General features: G+C 25.1%; 2 protein-coding genes across 2 annotated transcripts in view; one reads left to right on the forward strand and one right to left on the reverse strand.

The window, feature by feature from the left end:
• LOC136976072 (putative leucine-rich repeat-containing protein DDB_G0290503) overlaps window positions 1-4,961 on the reverse strand; it is a 48,330-nt gene extending 43,369 nt beyond the window's left edge. Inside the window, exon 1 of the mRNA XM_067271264.1 lies at window positions 4,812-4,961. Coding sequence (XP_067127365.1) covers window positions 4,812-4,832 — 21 coding nt within the window. The 5' untranslated portion in view covers window positions 4,833-4,961. The remainder of the gene's footprint in view (window positions 1-4,811) is intronic.
• A 255-nt stretch (window positions 4,962-5,216) lies between these two features.
• kel (kelch protein) overlaps window positions 5,217-16,979 on the forward strand; it is a 32,514-nt gene continuing 20,751 nt past the window's right edge. Inside the window, exon 1 of the mRNA XM_067271285.1 lies at window positions 5,217-5,425. Within this exon, the coding sequence (XP_067127386.1) occupies window positions 5,349-5,425 (77 nt within the window). The 5' untranslated portion in view covers window positions 5,217-5,348. The remainder of the gene's footprint in view (window positions 5,426-16,979) is intronic.

Below are 16,979 nucleotides of genomic sequence, written 5' to 3' on the forward strand. Positions count from 1 at the left end.
GACTAAACGCTCCTTGAGAGTCAGATTACAGGAGCACCTCACAGACATACAACATGAGAGAAATACCAGTGCCCTTGTCACATACGCTCCGGATCCAGACATCATGACAGCCCTTAACCAGGCGAAGCTCATCCTCACTTCATCCCGCATGGAACACCTAAGATGGTTGGAGGCCATTCACATATATAAATCTAGCCTTATTGCCACATGCATCAATTATAAAGAGAAGGTGGTTTTGTCAGTAGCCTGGCAGGCCTGGATTGACACCAATCTTTAAATGTCAAGATCTGCTAGCCATACAAATGTGCATGCACGACATGACAAATATTTCTCAAGCGTCGGATTCAAATGATTCTTCAAATTTTTGTAATCCAAATGTTTCATGTTCCATCAGAAATTCCATTTAACACCTGAAGAAGAATTCAGGGGAGTTCGAAAACGTTAGTGGTGAACTTTCTCTTTTGATTTTTCATCGCACACTGGTCACCAGTTCATAGAGTATGTTCTTTACTACACCCAGTGTTGTGTGTTGTTGTTTAATATAATAATAAATTAATAATCACTTGAAAAGACTAAAGAATACATTTTATTAGCTTCTATTTAATAAAATAACCTTCCTAATTGTATTGGTTTTATGAAATAAAGTAATCCACAAGAATATTTAGTCCAAGGATACCCATGGAAGATATACTCAGCATGCAGTGAACCATTAGTATCATGACACACAAAGATGATTGATTAGAAGTTCAGATTAGTAACTTAAAAGGAATTATTTGATAAACTTGATTTATCAGACATACTATACGGTATGTCATATAAATCAACGACTTATAATAATTGATCCAAGAAACTAATATTGCATTTATAAACATAAATTACAGATCTATTAAAGTAAAATAAAATTAACTAAAATTTGAATAGTAACTTTCAGAAGCCAAAATACCCATTTCAAAATATTTAAAATTTCTTGTTTCTACTGTCAGAATAATCTACAACTAAACAATCATCATATTAATAAAAAATTTTCTGGCATTTTAAATTCTGATTATTATTAAACCGACTGTGTGTGGATATTTAAAGAAAATTGATTTTCAGCTTTAATTGTACAAAATCTAAAAGGTATATATAAAATAATCTAACATATACAAAATAATAAAAAATGAATGTTAACAGAAAAATTTTAACATTTTCTCTTACTGACGAAAACTGTAGAAAAGAACTTAAAAATAATTACTAATACTTTACTGTAAATAAAAAAAACTTTTGTTATTTCTATAGTAGTAAGAGATTCTACTTTTGTTTTTAATAAAAAAAAATGTTAACAAGATTTTAAAATCATATCTAATAAACAAGTATAACTAAATATTAAATCACAGTTCATAACATTATTTTGGACTTATTTTGTTGAGTTATTCATAGTAGAGTTGAAAATTGATATCTGAGTTTTCTCAAAATGTTTTTCAGCATAAAGCATTATAAAAAATATAAAAATGACTATTTTCAATACACAAAAATTCAAAATAATTACTGGTATTTTGCAATATCCATAATAATGTAATTACCTTTAGTAGAATATTAAGAAATACATTACCTTTTTTTAATTTTTTAAAATGTAGGCTTTTCTGATTATTAACTAGTATCATTAATTTAAATTTAAATAGTGATTAAAATACTTGTAATATTCAGTTATTGATTTCTTCTTCTTTAAACACCACTAAATGTCTTAGTTTCAACTATTATTATGAATTATTCAAGAAGACAGAAAAATTCAATTAATTTTAAATTAACAAGACACTAATGCAAATTATAATACTGATATTTTCATTATATACATTTCTGACTGTTATTAATTATCTATATCTTTTACTCCATTTTATTACATCAATTATCTTTAACACTGTATTTATAAATTTTATCATTATTTTCTTATTATTTGCAACTACTACTTATAGATCTTTCTTTTTCTCCAGTTTTCTTTTCATGTATATTTTCTACATTTTATTTGTTTCCATATTTGTTATCTAATCATTTAGTCTCACTTGTAATACATGTAAAAAACTTCATAATGATGTTACATTGTATAATACTATACTGAAAACAAATAGAAAAATTTATCAAAATTAATTCAAAAATCTTAACTTTGCTGAATTTCTAGCATTGACAACTTCTAGATTAACCTAGAATTCTAGATGATGCTAAAATTAAGTTTGAATACATTTGATTTTACTGCTGTACTTAATGATTATCTTGTGTAACACAGAAGAATGAAGAAATTTCATATATTTAACATCTAATTGATAAATATACTGTTTTAACCAAATTCTTACTCAAAATTTATTAATAAGCAATAGTTTAACTTTATTAGAATTAAATGTCTCATTATTTAACACACACTAACAATAGAATATATCAAAACTTAAGACATTCATTTATATTTTAAATGTACAGTAATACACTTGTTATATAAAAAATTTAGATGGAACATAGATATATAAATGTGAAATTGAATAATATTATATCATAAGAACAGATTGACAGACAAAAAACATTTTGGTAAATTAAATTAAATTTAAAAAATTCTCATTTACATATAAATACATATAGACAACCAAGCCTGAAATATTCTAATAATCAAATTATATTAACTATCAAGCTTGAACTTGGCTAGTTAATTTCATAAATACTATGCAATTTGAATTAAAAAATAATGATGACTTAACTAGCCTATCTATCTTTAGTCCAAAATAATATCTGGTATAATTTTTCAGCTTTTGTATCTAAAATTACATCTTTATTCCAATACATTATGCTAATTAGAATACATTGTGTTCATTTGAGCAGTTCCAGATATTGACATACATTACTGTTTTATGTAACTGAATATTTCCTGATTTACTGTTCAACTCAAAGATGATGATAATTTTTCAAATTTTATGTTTAAAATATTTTAATTATAAATTCTTGTATTTAAGTCAACTTATCACTACATTAAAAAAAAAAATGTTAATAAAATTAGTAAATGATTTAAAAAGCTTAAAATTTAATAAACACTTATTATGTTAGGAAAGTTTTTTAGAGAAAGGAACTTATGTTGAAGTTACTGTAAACTGTGTTTTATAATTATTTGGATATTTTGATAAAAACTAATTTAAAAATATACTTAGATGTTAAACTTGCACTTTTTTAAATATTACATTTATAACTTTAAAAAAGTAAAGAAACTTATGAATTTATATTAATCTATCTTTTGGTATATACATTAAATCACATATAAAAAAACTTTCTTCTTTATCCTGAAAACTATTAATTAAACAAAATTCTAATACTGTATATTGATTTAGTTAATATAATTTAATCATTATTATGAATTCAAGTCAGACTTTAGGTCCTAACAACTTTCAAATGACAAATGAGATATTTGTTGGATAAATCAATTGGCATTAAAGAATAATTCAAAAAATTTTGTAGGGATACCCTCACAAAATAAATAAGTAATATTTTCATGCACAATAAGTATATATGTCATGTAGGAAAATAGCTAAAGCTTATCAAAATTTTAATGTAAAAAAATACTAACAATGCAAATTTTATGTACTAAATTAAATTATTACTACAAAAAAACTAAATTGAAAATTAAATAATGAAGATCTCATAATTATATTGAATATAAGATTTGATAATGCATGTAATAGATAAATTCTTTTCATATATTAATCTAATCATTATATGCATATAATGTACAGTACATTATATATAAAAAATGATTTTTTTTCACTTATTACAGCAATTAACTGTCCTTTTTAAATAATGTAACAATTGTAATATTAGTCAGTTCTTATCTGAAATCAGTCAAATTATATTAGAAGATTAAAATATGAAAAAACAATTTTTTATTTTGTCAGCAATCAGTTATTTTTCTCATCATTTTCTCTAAGAGACAATCCAGATGTATTCATACTGGTTCATTCACTCTGTTAATTGCCCATCACCTTATGGTGAATTGCCTGTCTTAACTATTAAACATCACAGCTGATACAGATCATTTTTGTTAATAAAAAAATTATGAAGTATTGCCTATTTTTATCTTTCAAATTAATCATACATTCAAAACTATAAATTTTTAGCCAGGACAACAATAATATATATTCACAAATTAGACAAAACAATAAATGTCTTCGGTTTCAAATTTTGCCCAGTAAAACCAGTCGTGTTCCCAGTGTCGAAAAGGACAAATTATAAAGACATTTTCTTCTAATTTGTGAATATTTTTATATTTTATAAATTTTTAATTTCAAATGTATTTTGAATTTATTCTAATTTGTGAAGTGTTGCTTTAAGTTAAAGATGGTCAGACATTTGACTAAAAAAAAAAAAATGCTTCTTTTATTGTGTTGGCTTTCTGAGCTAAGCAGTTTTGTTTGTCTATGAATAACAAATCAACACATTAGTTGTAAACAAAAGAAAATGTGTAAAAATATGCAATTGTTTTGATTATAAATACAGATTATGTAGAGTAAAATAGTAAGTGACAACTCATCATTACATATGCATTAGTCATTCACAAATTAAACTTGTATATGATATCAGCAAGATCTAATATTCATAAAAGGTGTATGGAGGTTGAAAACATTTACTTTCCCTTTTAACATAAAATTTTGTCTATATTTAACACACGATAGCAATTATAACGAGTTGAGTTACAGTTTATAAATAACACCAAACGAACACTTTTTTATTAATAAATTGCCATGTTAAACATAATTAAGCCTAATTGATAATGTATATACGTTAAGCAGAAAATAGAAAATTACCTCGATTTCCTCTTTCTCCATTTTTGTTACGTGAAGGCATTCGTTACTTAAATTTAAACATTCTTCTTTAACTAAATATCAAAATTAAGGAAGTTAAATTGTTTACTGATCAGACGACTCAGTCCAGCGAGAAACCCATCGCCACGAAGCGCCCCCTAGTATCGATTTACAAAAAAATAATTTAATCATATAATCAAATAAAATTAAACGCCAATCAAATTAAAAATAACAAATTTAAATTTTACGATATTAAATAAAAAACGATAATTTTAAAATTTTGTTGTAAATAAATTCGAAATAAAATAAATGAAAAAGAAGGAAAAAAAAGAGGGGGGAAGGATCTATTTTTTAAAAGTATGCGCATGCGTACGAAGTGTAAAAGATTTCTAATTTATTATCCATTCGACTTAATTACGATTTAAAAATTTATTTTAATTAATTTTCAACGTTTTATTTTATCTATAGTTATATATCGAAACGAGTAAAATTATTTTTTTATTTCTTTCGATCATGCGCAATAGAAATGTCTTGTGAGTTATGAAATGTAAGAAAGTCTTATTACGCGAAAATGATATATTTGTGATTTTTAAAAAAGAAATCAAAATGTCTGATTGGTAAGTTTGATATTTTAAGTATTAAATGCGATAAGATGATAATTGCAATTGAAAATATAATCATTTATCAATTGTGCTATTGTATTTGAATCATTTAATGTAAGTTTGTTCAATTTTGATGTTTAATTTTTAAAATTAACTTTTATTATACAATAAACATTTGCAGATCAATTTCTGTAGATAATTTTTTCCCATATGATTTTACTTATTATCATCTCAAAGCCATTTCAGTTGCTGTGAAGAACAGGTTGTAGCATCCTGTTGGAGACATTCATCAACATAAATATATAATTACACTTTAATTTTGGATCCATAGAAAATATTAGCTTCATTCCCATTATTAGTTACAGAACTGAGTAAATTAAACAATCTTTTCTTTAATAACATCAATTTTTTCTTTTGTTTTTCTTTTGAAAATTATCATATTGATTTGTTTTTAATGATCCTTATACACAGTGAAAAAACAGCGTGGTAAAGATCTAAATAATTATTAAAATGGAAATTGAGACGTCGTATTGTATAATGCTTATTGTCACAATCGGTTTCATTAATAGATTATTGTTGAATGAGCAATGCGTGTTCTCTTTACAATGAAGTGAAAAGATTTTGATACTTATAGTTAGCCTATATTTGAATATTGTTTTAAACTAAAATGCCAGATTATTTTTTGGTAATTGCTTATTAAAATAGCCTCAACTTCTGAATTATTTTCGTCTATATTGCCCTAAAACAATTCAGTGGTTGTGGTTTGTGTTCGGAAATATTTAGATTTTTATTGTGAATGTTTCCGAATGAATTATTTTGAGGGTTAAGCTGTGTGTATAATAAGACCATTACATATTCTGAAGTTTAATTTGAATGCCTTGATGAGTTCTGTAAATGGACTTATTTTTATAGAATGTATAGTGAAGGATATGGAATTTTATCAAAATAAAATATTACATAACTCTTTAACAAAAATATTTATCTTTAATTCTAGTTCATCACAGATTCATGCATTAAAAAAATACATTCTGTCTGATTATATAAAGACATTTTTTGATTATTTTCTGTTAATGGGATGCCGATTATAACTTTAATCCAATGAACAATACTGTTGTCCATGTTGATCTGCTAAGATTATCATGTTTAACTATTTAGCCCAGTGGATTGTTCATGTAGTACTTGAGGTTAGTTTTAGGGATGTGGGTGCTCACCCCTACCCGGGTGCTGAGGTACAAGCAATAGCAAGCTCTGAAGCACATAACTCCTTGCAAAGCATGCAGAGTAGGCAATATACTGATACATGTTCAAAATTGATCTTTGGAGGCAAATATCTTGTGAAGAGTCAATAATTCTGGAGTGGTGTGAAACCCCTCATTCAGAGCTTGAATCTTACCATATTGGCTGGCATCCCATTAACAGAAAAATACCGCCTATTATATATTCTGTTTGAAAATAACCTCTGGATTGCGTAATCAAATGCATTCTGATAGAAAATTTATGGATATTTTTTAGCCTAAAATTTTTGGCTTTTTTTTCCAGTAACTTACATCACATAAGAAAGTCTTATTGATATAGTCTATATCAGTAAGAGTTCCTTGTATGATGTAAGTTACTGGAAAAAAAACCACCAAAAATTTTAGACTTAAAAAAATCCACAGAAACTGGTAACAGAAATAAACAATTAAAGAAAATTTTATGTATCAAAATCAAAAAAAAAATTTTTTTTAAAGGATTTTAGTCAATTGATAATGCATGTATACAAAAATAAGAATTAAAATTTAAAAAATGAATGAATCTTTTTGCAAATATTCCACATTTTTAAGTTAAAGTATTTATAAATTCTTGAATATGTAATATAACAATGTATTGATATATTTGAAAAAGTTATTTACATGAGAAAGTGTTCTATGTTTCAATATTCTTGACAAGTGTATATGAATGCATATAAAATATAAATAGGCATGATAAGCCCCAAAAACTTGGACAATGTGCTGTAACAGTGACATTTATAGAATTTTCAGAAATATATTTTATTAATAATAGGTTTTAAATAAAGTTGGCATATTAAGGATGTTTAAAAGACCACTGTTTAGTATAGAAACTACATTCCAAATTACTTGTATATCAATTCAATTAATAGTAATAATATAAAGTCTGTATGATTATCAAAAATGATGTTATATATATATATCACTTTATCACTTTGTTTAAACAAAGTGATTGAATTTAAGTTTTAAATTTAAGTAAAAACAATTGTCATATTTATCTTTAATAAATTTTATTTAAATTTGTTATTAGTGAAATGATCAGCTTTATTTTACTATTAGTAAATTTGAATAATTGAAATTAAAACCCTTAACTTGAATATCTACTAATGGTTTTATACAAAAATATTTTTGACTGTTAGTAACCAAAAAAATTTCTTGTATAAATCCATTGTTAGATATCAAAGGTTGTGATTTTAATTTAATGTCCAGTCATTCAATTTATAATTGGCCTAAGTTTGAACTATTAAATTTAAAGATTATATATATAATGTATATAGTAAAACAAATTTTTGGCAGGTTTTCATTTTGTAGATGGTCAGTTTAAAACAGATTCTCTACAAAACAAGAACCTTTCTAAATGGAAAATAAATCTTGGAGAAGAACAATTTCCTATGTAAAATTCTATTATTAGCTGGAAACCTGTCTAATAAGGAAACAAAACACTTTTCAGTTACCAATTGTGTAACATAACCGAAGTGAAAAGAATTTCTTGGTATAAGAACAGCTAAATTATAAAATTCCAAGGGTATTTATTGGGTTTAGATGCTAAATTTTTTCTTCTGTGCACCACCTGTACATTTTGGTATTATGATTTGTCTTTGAATTATAAAAAATATATATTGGAGAAAAAAACAGTTCTAAATATGAATTTTAACATTATTCCAACTCTTTTTTTTTCTACATTAATAAAACCATAATTTCTATAAAATGGAAGTCTGGCCGATATTTTTATATTCACCAGAAAATATTCACCGAATATCATCACGCGGGCCGAAACATATACCCGTTCCAAGGTTGGATTATTCACAACTAATTCCTCCCACCATGGCAGCTATAAGTTATTAAAAATTAAAAATTACAATATCATATATAATCAAGTTTCTTATTTCCAAATTAAAAAACAATTTATCTTGATATATTGATATAATTATCATAAATATAGAATCACTTTAAAAAAAAAAAAAAAATTGTAATGAAATGGCAAATCGCACTTAACATATACATTTGATACTTATTTTATGTTCTGTGAGTTTGCTGGGAAATTGTTTCATAGACTAATAAGGACTGCCATTTGCATTTATTGTATTTATTACTCATTTCCTTAGCCTTTTCAAGAAATTTGTAAGTATCTCTAAACAAACTTATGATAATTTTGAAAACTGAATTTATTGCTTTTTTATTTTCTGAGATGAAAAAATTTCATTTACATTATAAACAAATTCAATTTACTATAATTAACAATGAAAGAAATTAAACTATAATATGAGGTTGGAAAAATTTAGTAAACTTAGATAATAAGAATCTATGAACTTTGTCAATTGTTTAGGTAGTAAGATACTACCTCTAATAGATAACTTTGTACAAATATTAATATTTAATTTATTTTCTGTTTACTTTTTTGTTTTTGTTATCAGCTTATTAACATTTGAGTTAGAGTTTTTATATTTAGTAATGTTAACAGTATTGAATTATATATACATCATTTATTTGATATCTAACTTATACTTATGAATGTTATATTATAATAGTTGTATATCTGGTAGTGGCAATTATTTTCTCTTAAAGATGTTGCAGACTGAATGCATTATTTGAATGTATGAAGTCAGCTGTTTCTTTTGGTAGTTGAATTAGTTTTTATTGTATTTTTATTGCTTTTAAAACAATGAAGAGATTCTGTTGTCACTATTATTCAGATTGACTGTTTTGTTGAATTCAGAAAGACTATTGTTTTTTCTAAACAGATAATAAAGTTTAATTAATTTGGTTATCCAATAAATATAAGAAATTGAAATGTTAAAATAAATTGCAGAATTAAAATGATTATTATGCAGTTGAATGATTCCTAGCTATTACAATAGGAAAGGGATTGGCTGCTTTTTGTAAATTGATGAGAGATTGAATTGCTTCAGCAATAAAAAACTAAGAGAATTGACAATTTATTGATGTAAACAAAGAATTTATCTCAAAATTTTTTATTGTTTTGGCTTTATCATTCTCAAGAAAAGACATTTAAAGGATGAAATCTCATAGAATCTTTTGTAAGTTATCAGATATTTTCATATCTTTGAAAATGTTATCTGCTGAATTAATCAATTCACCTTTAACAGTGAATGAAGTTGAAAGAATGCTAATGTTTTCAACATATTTATCACAGATTTCATCACATGCATGATTTTTTAAAGATTGGGTTTTAAAAATCGCATTATTTTTCATAATGTAGTTTATTAATTACTACAATATAATAATATAGATTAACATAAAATAGCAGTGAATGAATACAAAATAAATATGTACAATATACTGTTATATTAACATAGTAATATTTTTCTGTTTGCATTGTCAAATAAATCACCAAAACCCTTGTTTGCAGTCTTGATAGATTTTATAAAATTCTGAATTTATTGATGGATTCAAATGTTGTACTTGAAAATAATACAGAATCTAGGTATCTTAAAAAATGCAATTTTATTTTATTCCAAATTTAAAATTCTATAAGATTTTTTAAATAGAGATTTCAATTTTGCAAAGCCAAATTTCAAGAGAATCTCTGAAAATGTTTCATTTTAATATATGAAATTATTCAAAAATTTAATAATTCTTCTATATTTGTTATATATAAAATTTTGTTTATTTAAATAGCATTTTACATATAACTAATATAAATTTAAAGAACAAATAATCTGTAAAAAATAATTATTTAAAGAGAAAAAGATATTAACATATGAAAAATCAATCTTCTTATAGCTATATTTACTCTAAGAGGAAGTTTTGTTTGTTTGTGTTTATATCTGTTTTATGCACCTTGATTTTTTGAGGTGTAACACTTATTTATTTATATTAATTAATTATATTAAAAAAGCAAATCTTTTCAATTTCTTAAGTAGTCTTCTACTTAAGAAATTGAAAACATTTGCTTTTTTAATAATATAGCTTCATAACTAATAAAAAAGTGTTTTATATCTAAATATAGATTTAGGAAAGATTATATAAAATTCTAGATAAGCTATCTAATAAATTTTATTTATAAAAATTTCCAGTGACTGGCAGATAAAACTGAATTTTTTGTCACATTAGCGATTTTCCCACATATTTCCTTATTTGTTACTTTATTTATATATATTACACACACAGTTTATGTATCTTAATAATAACAATTTAAATGAAATTAATATTTAAAAAAATACCTATTCAAGAATCCTCATAGGAATCAATGTACTCTGTTTAATTTGACTATGTCACATCTACAGGTTATACATTTACTTTTTATATTTTTACATTTAATCCATCTATAAAAGAGAAGAAAAGAAATAAATACATAGACTTACTTGTTTATCCATTATAACAGAAAGAGTTGAAAATGGAATTATTTGTTCAAAAAATATATTTTTTTTGTAGAATAAATAGTTTGTTTTTTATTAAAAGATGAGATTTGAAAAGATGTGAAAAAAGTAAATATTATGAACATTTATATAAGCTTTGTATTGTAAATTTGAGTTTAATGTCTTTTATAATATGAATAAGATTTTCATTGCATGTGTTGTGGAAGATGGAATAAATCATCACTCTATTGAAATCAAAATAAATTTATTAGCTTAAATATTTTTTCCTACAAATACTGCATTGTTAGAGTTTTTAAACATTCTGTTTTGAAGTGAATAGTGTATAGAATTAATCTAAACTATATTATGTAAGCTGTATTATTCAAAGAAGTCCATCTTAAAACTATGAATTATAGAATATTTATATAAGTTGACATTTAAATAATTTTTATTTTTGACTTCTGAAAAGTAAAATTGTTTATAAGAAAGTAGTTTACAAGAAGAAGAATAGAAATCTTAAAGGAAATTCTTTATATGTAATTTTGGAGTCTACAGTTGTATTCTAATATTGATTTTAATATGTACAATATTTCTGATCACAATATATTTAAATTATTAAAGATCAATTGATGACATAATATACAATAAATTATAGAAAGTGTTTCTAGTTGGAAATAACACAATGCTGTTTGTTTATATAAGTGTCAGCAAAGATCAAATGGGATTCTGGCTAGCATAAATAGTAAACAAATTGCAAGTTTCAGTTCCACTCTGGGTCAACCTTTTCTTGTGGAATTTTCAAAATTTTTGAATTAAATTTTAAAATTAATTTTCAATTACTAATATAGATTTAATTCTTTCTGCCATTAGGCACTATGAGTGGTTTTTTTTTCCTACCATTGTGGGTTTAGCCAGGCCCCACAATAGGGATAAGTGAGGCAGAATGGGATCTGACATATTCAGGATGGACTACCAATAAAAAAAATTCTGGGTCTTTTGACCACCTGGATTCAATTCCAGGTTCTCCAGAGCAGTAGGCTGGTGCCTTAATTATCTCATCTGTTCAACTGTCTTGTTACCAATATTAGACCAAGTAATAACTTAACTACCTATGTATATATTTTTTTAATATATGAATAATTAGCTTAATTCTAGTCTACAAATACATACAGATTTTGCAGATGTTACAATATACTACTAGGAAACTTTTATTATTATTGTATAAGGTGTGTATCAAAAACCATGGAGAATAATTACTTAAGCTTTAGACAAGCTAAATTAACAAAGCACTGATTTTCAGTCTTATAAACAAGAGAATTGCAAAGGAAATGTATTAGTGTAATTAAAGTAATGATTTAAAATAATAAATATCATTCAGAAGTGCATTGACTTCAAAATAATGCTTTTGAAATTAGTTATTATTAAATAACTTAAATTAATTACGAAGATTACATTTACAGTATCTTGACTATGTATTCTTATCTGGCTTGTTTAAATAATGATAAAAGTTCACTAAACTTTTAATATAATGAATTTTTCCCCCCCCCCCTTTAAATTATTTGTTTCATTTGTGTTTTTTGCTATAGTTCTGTCTGTAATAAAATAACAATAGGTGTACTTATAAATTAGTGATTTAAATGAAAGCATTAATTAGCCTTTTTTACTTCCTTAAATATTTTATATTGTTATGTAGGATACTTTAATGCTTTTGTTTTTGATTATTTAAGTAATTAATAAGGTAAATTGCATACCATAAGGTCAAATGTTGTGTTTAACAAATTGGAAAACATAAGATAATTTTTATTTATTACTCAATTTTAAGTTTAAAAATAACCTTGTTGGTTTTATTGTTTAGTTTATTACAGCTATAAAAAGAGGATAAATTTAGTTTAGTAGTAATGTATGGCCAGGTATTGATTAAATGTAGAAAGATTCATCTAAATAGTTCACTTTCATAACAGATTTATGCATCCTCTACATCTCCATATTTTATTCATTTTAATGTTGTTCATTTATTATGTAATGTCCTCAATTTTTGTTAAAATTATTATATTATTTATTGATGGACTCTGATTTAATTTTTGCTTTTGTAATTATTATTGTTTTTCCTGTTATAAAAACACTTACAGTATATTCTAAATATGGATTTATTTTTTAATTGATTTATAGGAAACTTTTTTAATTTTCTCATTTTAAATTTTCTAGGCATAAAAACCTGTAAATGGATAGGTGATGCACACTTGTATAGTATACAGACTGTGTTTTTGTACTATCATTATAAATTATAAATTTGAAAATGATTGCTTAAAGTAATTGAAAATATTTTTTTTATATATAATAAATGAACTGTTGATCTTTATATTACTAACTGGTTTGATAGAAATTTAAGATGCTATGGCAGTGTCAACTAAGAAGTATAAGAAGTCAGTTTTAATTTATTTATATTTAAGGACTTTGCCACTCTTTGTGAAGAAACAGTCTAAACTTATTTAAAATATAAATAAATTTATTGGACAAAATTTGTGTTTAGTTGAAAGTATTTTCAATTACATTCTAGTTTAGTTCATTTGATTGTATATAATCTATTAATATATTACTAATAATATATATTAAATGAATATAATATATATTACTTATATAATATATATTATTCATTTAATATATATTACTTATAATATATATTAAATGAATAAAGATATAATAATGCATTATTTCCTAACTTTGTGTATGATTTAATAATATATATTTGCATTCATTCTGTATGCCATTAGATTTAGGTTATTAATTGTATTTATATTGATTTAATCAAGTTTTATAATGTTCATAATAATAATGAAAATAATTTAATATTGCATTTCTTTTTAAATGTCAATTTGTAGACAGCATCCTATTATGTTTTCCTGCTTCTATAATATTCTCATACTTAATAATACTAGAACTTAAATATTTAAAGTGAAAGAATATTAATTTTAATTTCAAACTATGCAATAAAAAACATTTTGGCTTAATCATAGAATAAGCATTTTAAATAAATTATATTTTAAATTGCTAACTACTTTATTTGCTGATGATAGAATTGTGTGTATTTTAATCAAAAATATTTGAAGAAAAATTTACTAATATAAGTGCAAATAAGTACAATTTAAACTAAAATCTTTATTAAATGTAAAATTTATATTAGAACAAATGTTTTTGGCTAATTTATTGAGCTATCTAATTTAATACCAACCATACTATGATTCTAAAGTTTTTGCTTGAAAGCCACATGAACTTGATTCAGAAAAGCATTTAAGCTTGCAAACATTTGATACATTCTATTCATGAACATTTACAAATTATTTATGCTTGAGTTATCAAACATCTGTATTAAATTAGAATCTGTTGATGATTAATTAAATTAACAGAAAACAGTTACAGTAGAGAGTCATTAATCCGAATCAATTGGAGACGGGTTGTTCGGATTAGTGATTTGTTCGGATAACCGATTATGTACAAAAAAATATATTAACCTGTCCGATGTTCAAATTTTTCTTTGTTGCGTGTCGCTTCGTGTTGAATTTTCGTCGATTTTAAGCTTAACAAAAATTTTTATAATAATAATCGAGGTTATTGTATCATTAAAAATTATTTCTTTATTTTGTACAAACAAAATAAATATATTGAAAAATATAAAAACATGAAAATTATACTTTAGAAGTAAATCTAGTATCAAAAACGTTCAATTCAGCACGACACAGTCCGACTGAAAATCATTCGGATAACCGGCGATTCGATTACCAGGGTTCGGATTAACGACTCTACTGTATTCTGGTATGCATTTCATGCTGGAAAGTAAAGGTTTTAATTTCTTAAGAAAAATATAGTTTGTTTACAGCATATTCAATAACATTTAGTTAATACGAAGCAAGTATGGTAAATCCTTCTTCTTCAATCATTCACTTTGATTCCCCACCTATTGACAGGTATAAATTTTCTGTTGTGATTTATGAAATGCCATATTTATTTTGTATTTTGTTTCCTTCTTTTAGTGTGGTATTATGTAGATCAAATGCTGTTTCCATGGATAAATTCACAATTAAAGACATTGAACTTGTGGGAAAGCATTAATTTATGAGAGTGCATTTAATGATTGTTTTTTTCTTTTTTAAGAATTAATCAGGTCATAAAAGTGGTGTCTTTTGTATTTTTAATTATTATAAACTAGCTGACCCGGCCACGCATTGTTGTGGCTCAAAATGTATCTATTATAAATGTGTAACACTTCCCCCATGGGGGGAATTTCAAAAAATCCCTTTTTAGTGTATATTCTGTTGACGTCACCTATCAAAACGCAATTAAAAACGCAAAAAACCGCATGTAAAATAGTATAAATAGAAGCCGAGTTCTTCACGGTAAGCCTTAATTCTGTCCCTTTCCCCGCTGGGGAATATCGAAAAATCCCTTTTTAGTGTATATTCTGTTGACGTCACCTATTAAAACACAATTAAAAACGCAAAAAACCGCATGTAAAATAGTATAAATAGAAGCCAAATTCTTCACGGTAAGCCTTAATTCTATCCCTTTCCCCGCTGGGGAATATCGAAAAATCCCTTTTTAGTGTATATTCTGTTGACGTCACCTATTAAAACGCAATTAAAAACGACAAAAAACCGCATGTAAAATAGTATAAATAGAAGCGAGTTCTTCACGGTAAGCCTTAATCCCGTCCGTCTCCCCCCCCCCGTAGGGGGAATTTCGACATGTATATTATATAAAAACACGTGCATATTCGAATGCAACGTGGTGTCAAAATTTCAAAGGAATCGGTAGGAACAAACAAACGTTGTATTTTATTTATATAGATAGGTAGAAAATGATCTGCTTAGGTCCGTTCTCACAGAAAAGCATAATGCCTCACAGAAAAGCAAACTTAGGTCGTCAGAAGTTAGCGCCATCTGTTGGACATAAAAGCCTTAATCCATATATAAATATATTTTTGAAAGGGGGAAATGGTGATCTTCACATATGCCACAAACCTTCGCGGGAGTGTATTAAACAACCTCCCAAAGTTTCATGGCAATCGGATAAATGGTGTGGTAATGCATGAAGGACAAACACACACACACACACACACACACAGACATACATTCGTTTTTATATATATAAATAAATTACTTCTGTAATAGAACATTAACTGAGAAAACCTTACTAATAAAACTTGAAAATACTTTTAGAAATTTAATTTTCTTCTTATTGTTAATTTTGAAAATTTCTAATTTGTCATGTTTATTCAGTTAGATTTCTTCAAAAGCAGTATGAAGGAAGGCATTTTGTTAAATAATCATTTTCAGCTTATACAGTTGTAATAAAGAAAAAATTTAGCTACAGTTAAATCATAAAAATTTTTAATTATTTACAGTCATGTTTGATTATAGTTTAATGAGAGTCACATTATTATAATTTAATTTATATTTAAATATTCTCTATACATTAATTGTAATCATATTTATGATTTATTATAATAAATTATCGCACAGTGCTTTTGCTTATTTATATTAGTTATTAAACAATAAAATGACTGAAATAACATTTTATTGGTGTGCCATATAAATATTTTGGTTTTTAAAAAATAAACTTTTTTGTAACTGTACTCTAGATCAGTGTTTCTCAAACTTTTTGGACCGTGACCCCCCTTCTGCACTTAAAAATTTCAAAGGACCCCCGAAGAATGAGTATGTGTCGAAAAACATTCCGGAGGGAGGGGGTTAACCCCTTAAGTCCCTAGCAACTTTCTTCGGGTTCAAAGATCAAAGATAGAAATGTTATCTTGAAGAACGTTAATATTTCTAGATTTTGTAATATTTATAAATAAAGGCATGTGCAATATTAAAAATTAATAGGTTAGTTTTTTAAATGAATCCACTAGGAATTAAAGGCATACTTCTGTTCAGTTGTAATTTAACTAATCTTTTTCATTCAAAAACAATCACTTTTTTTAAATTA

This window comes from Centruroides vittatus, unplaced genomic scaffold (genome assembly GCF_030686945.1).
Source record: "Centruroides vittatus isolate TY-2023 unplaced genomic scaffold, ASM3068694v2 contig_393, whole genome shotgun sequence".
In the NCBI taxonomy this organism is placed as follows: Eukaryota; Metazoa; Arthropoda; class Arachnida; order Scorpiones; family Buthidae; genus Centruroides; species Centruroides vittatus.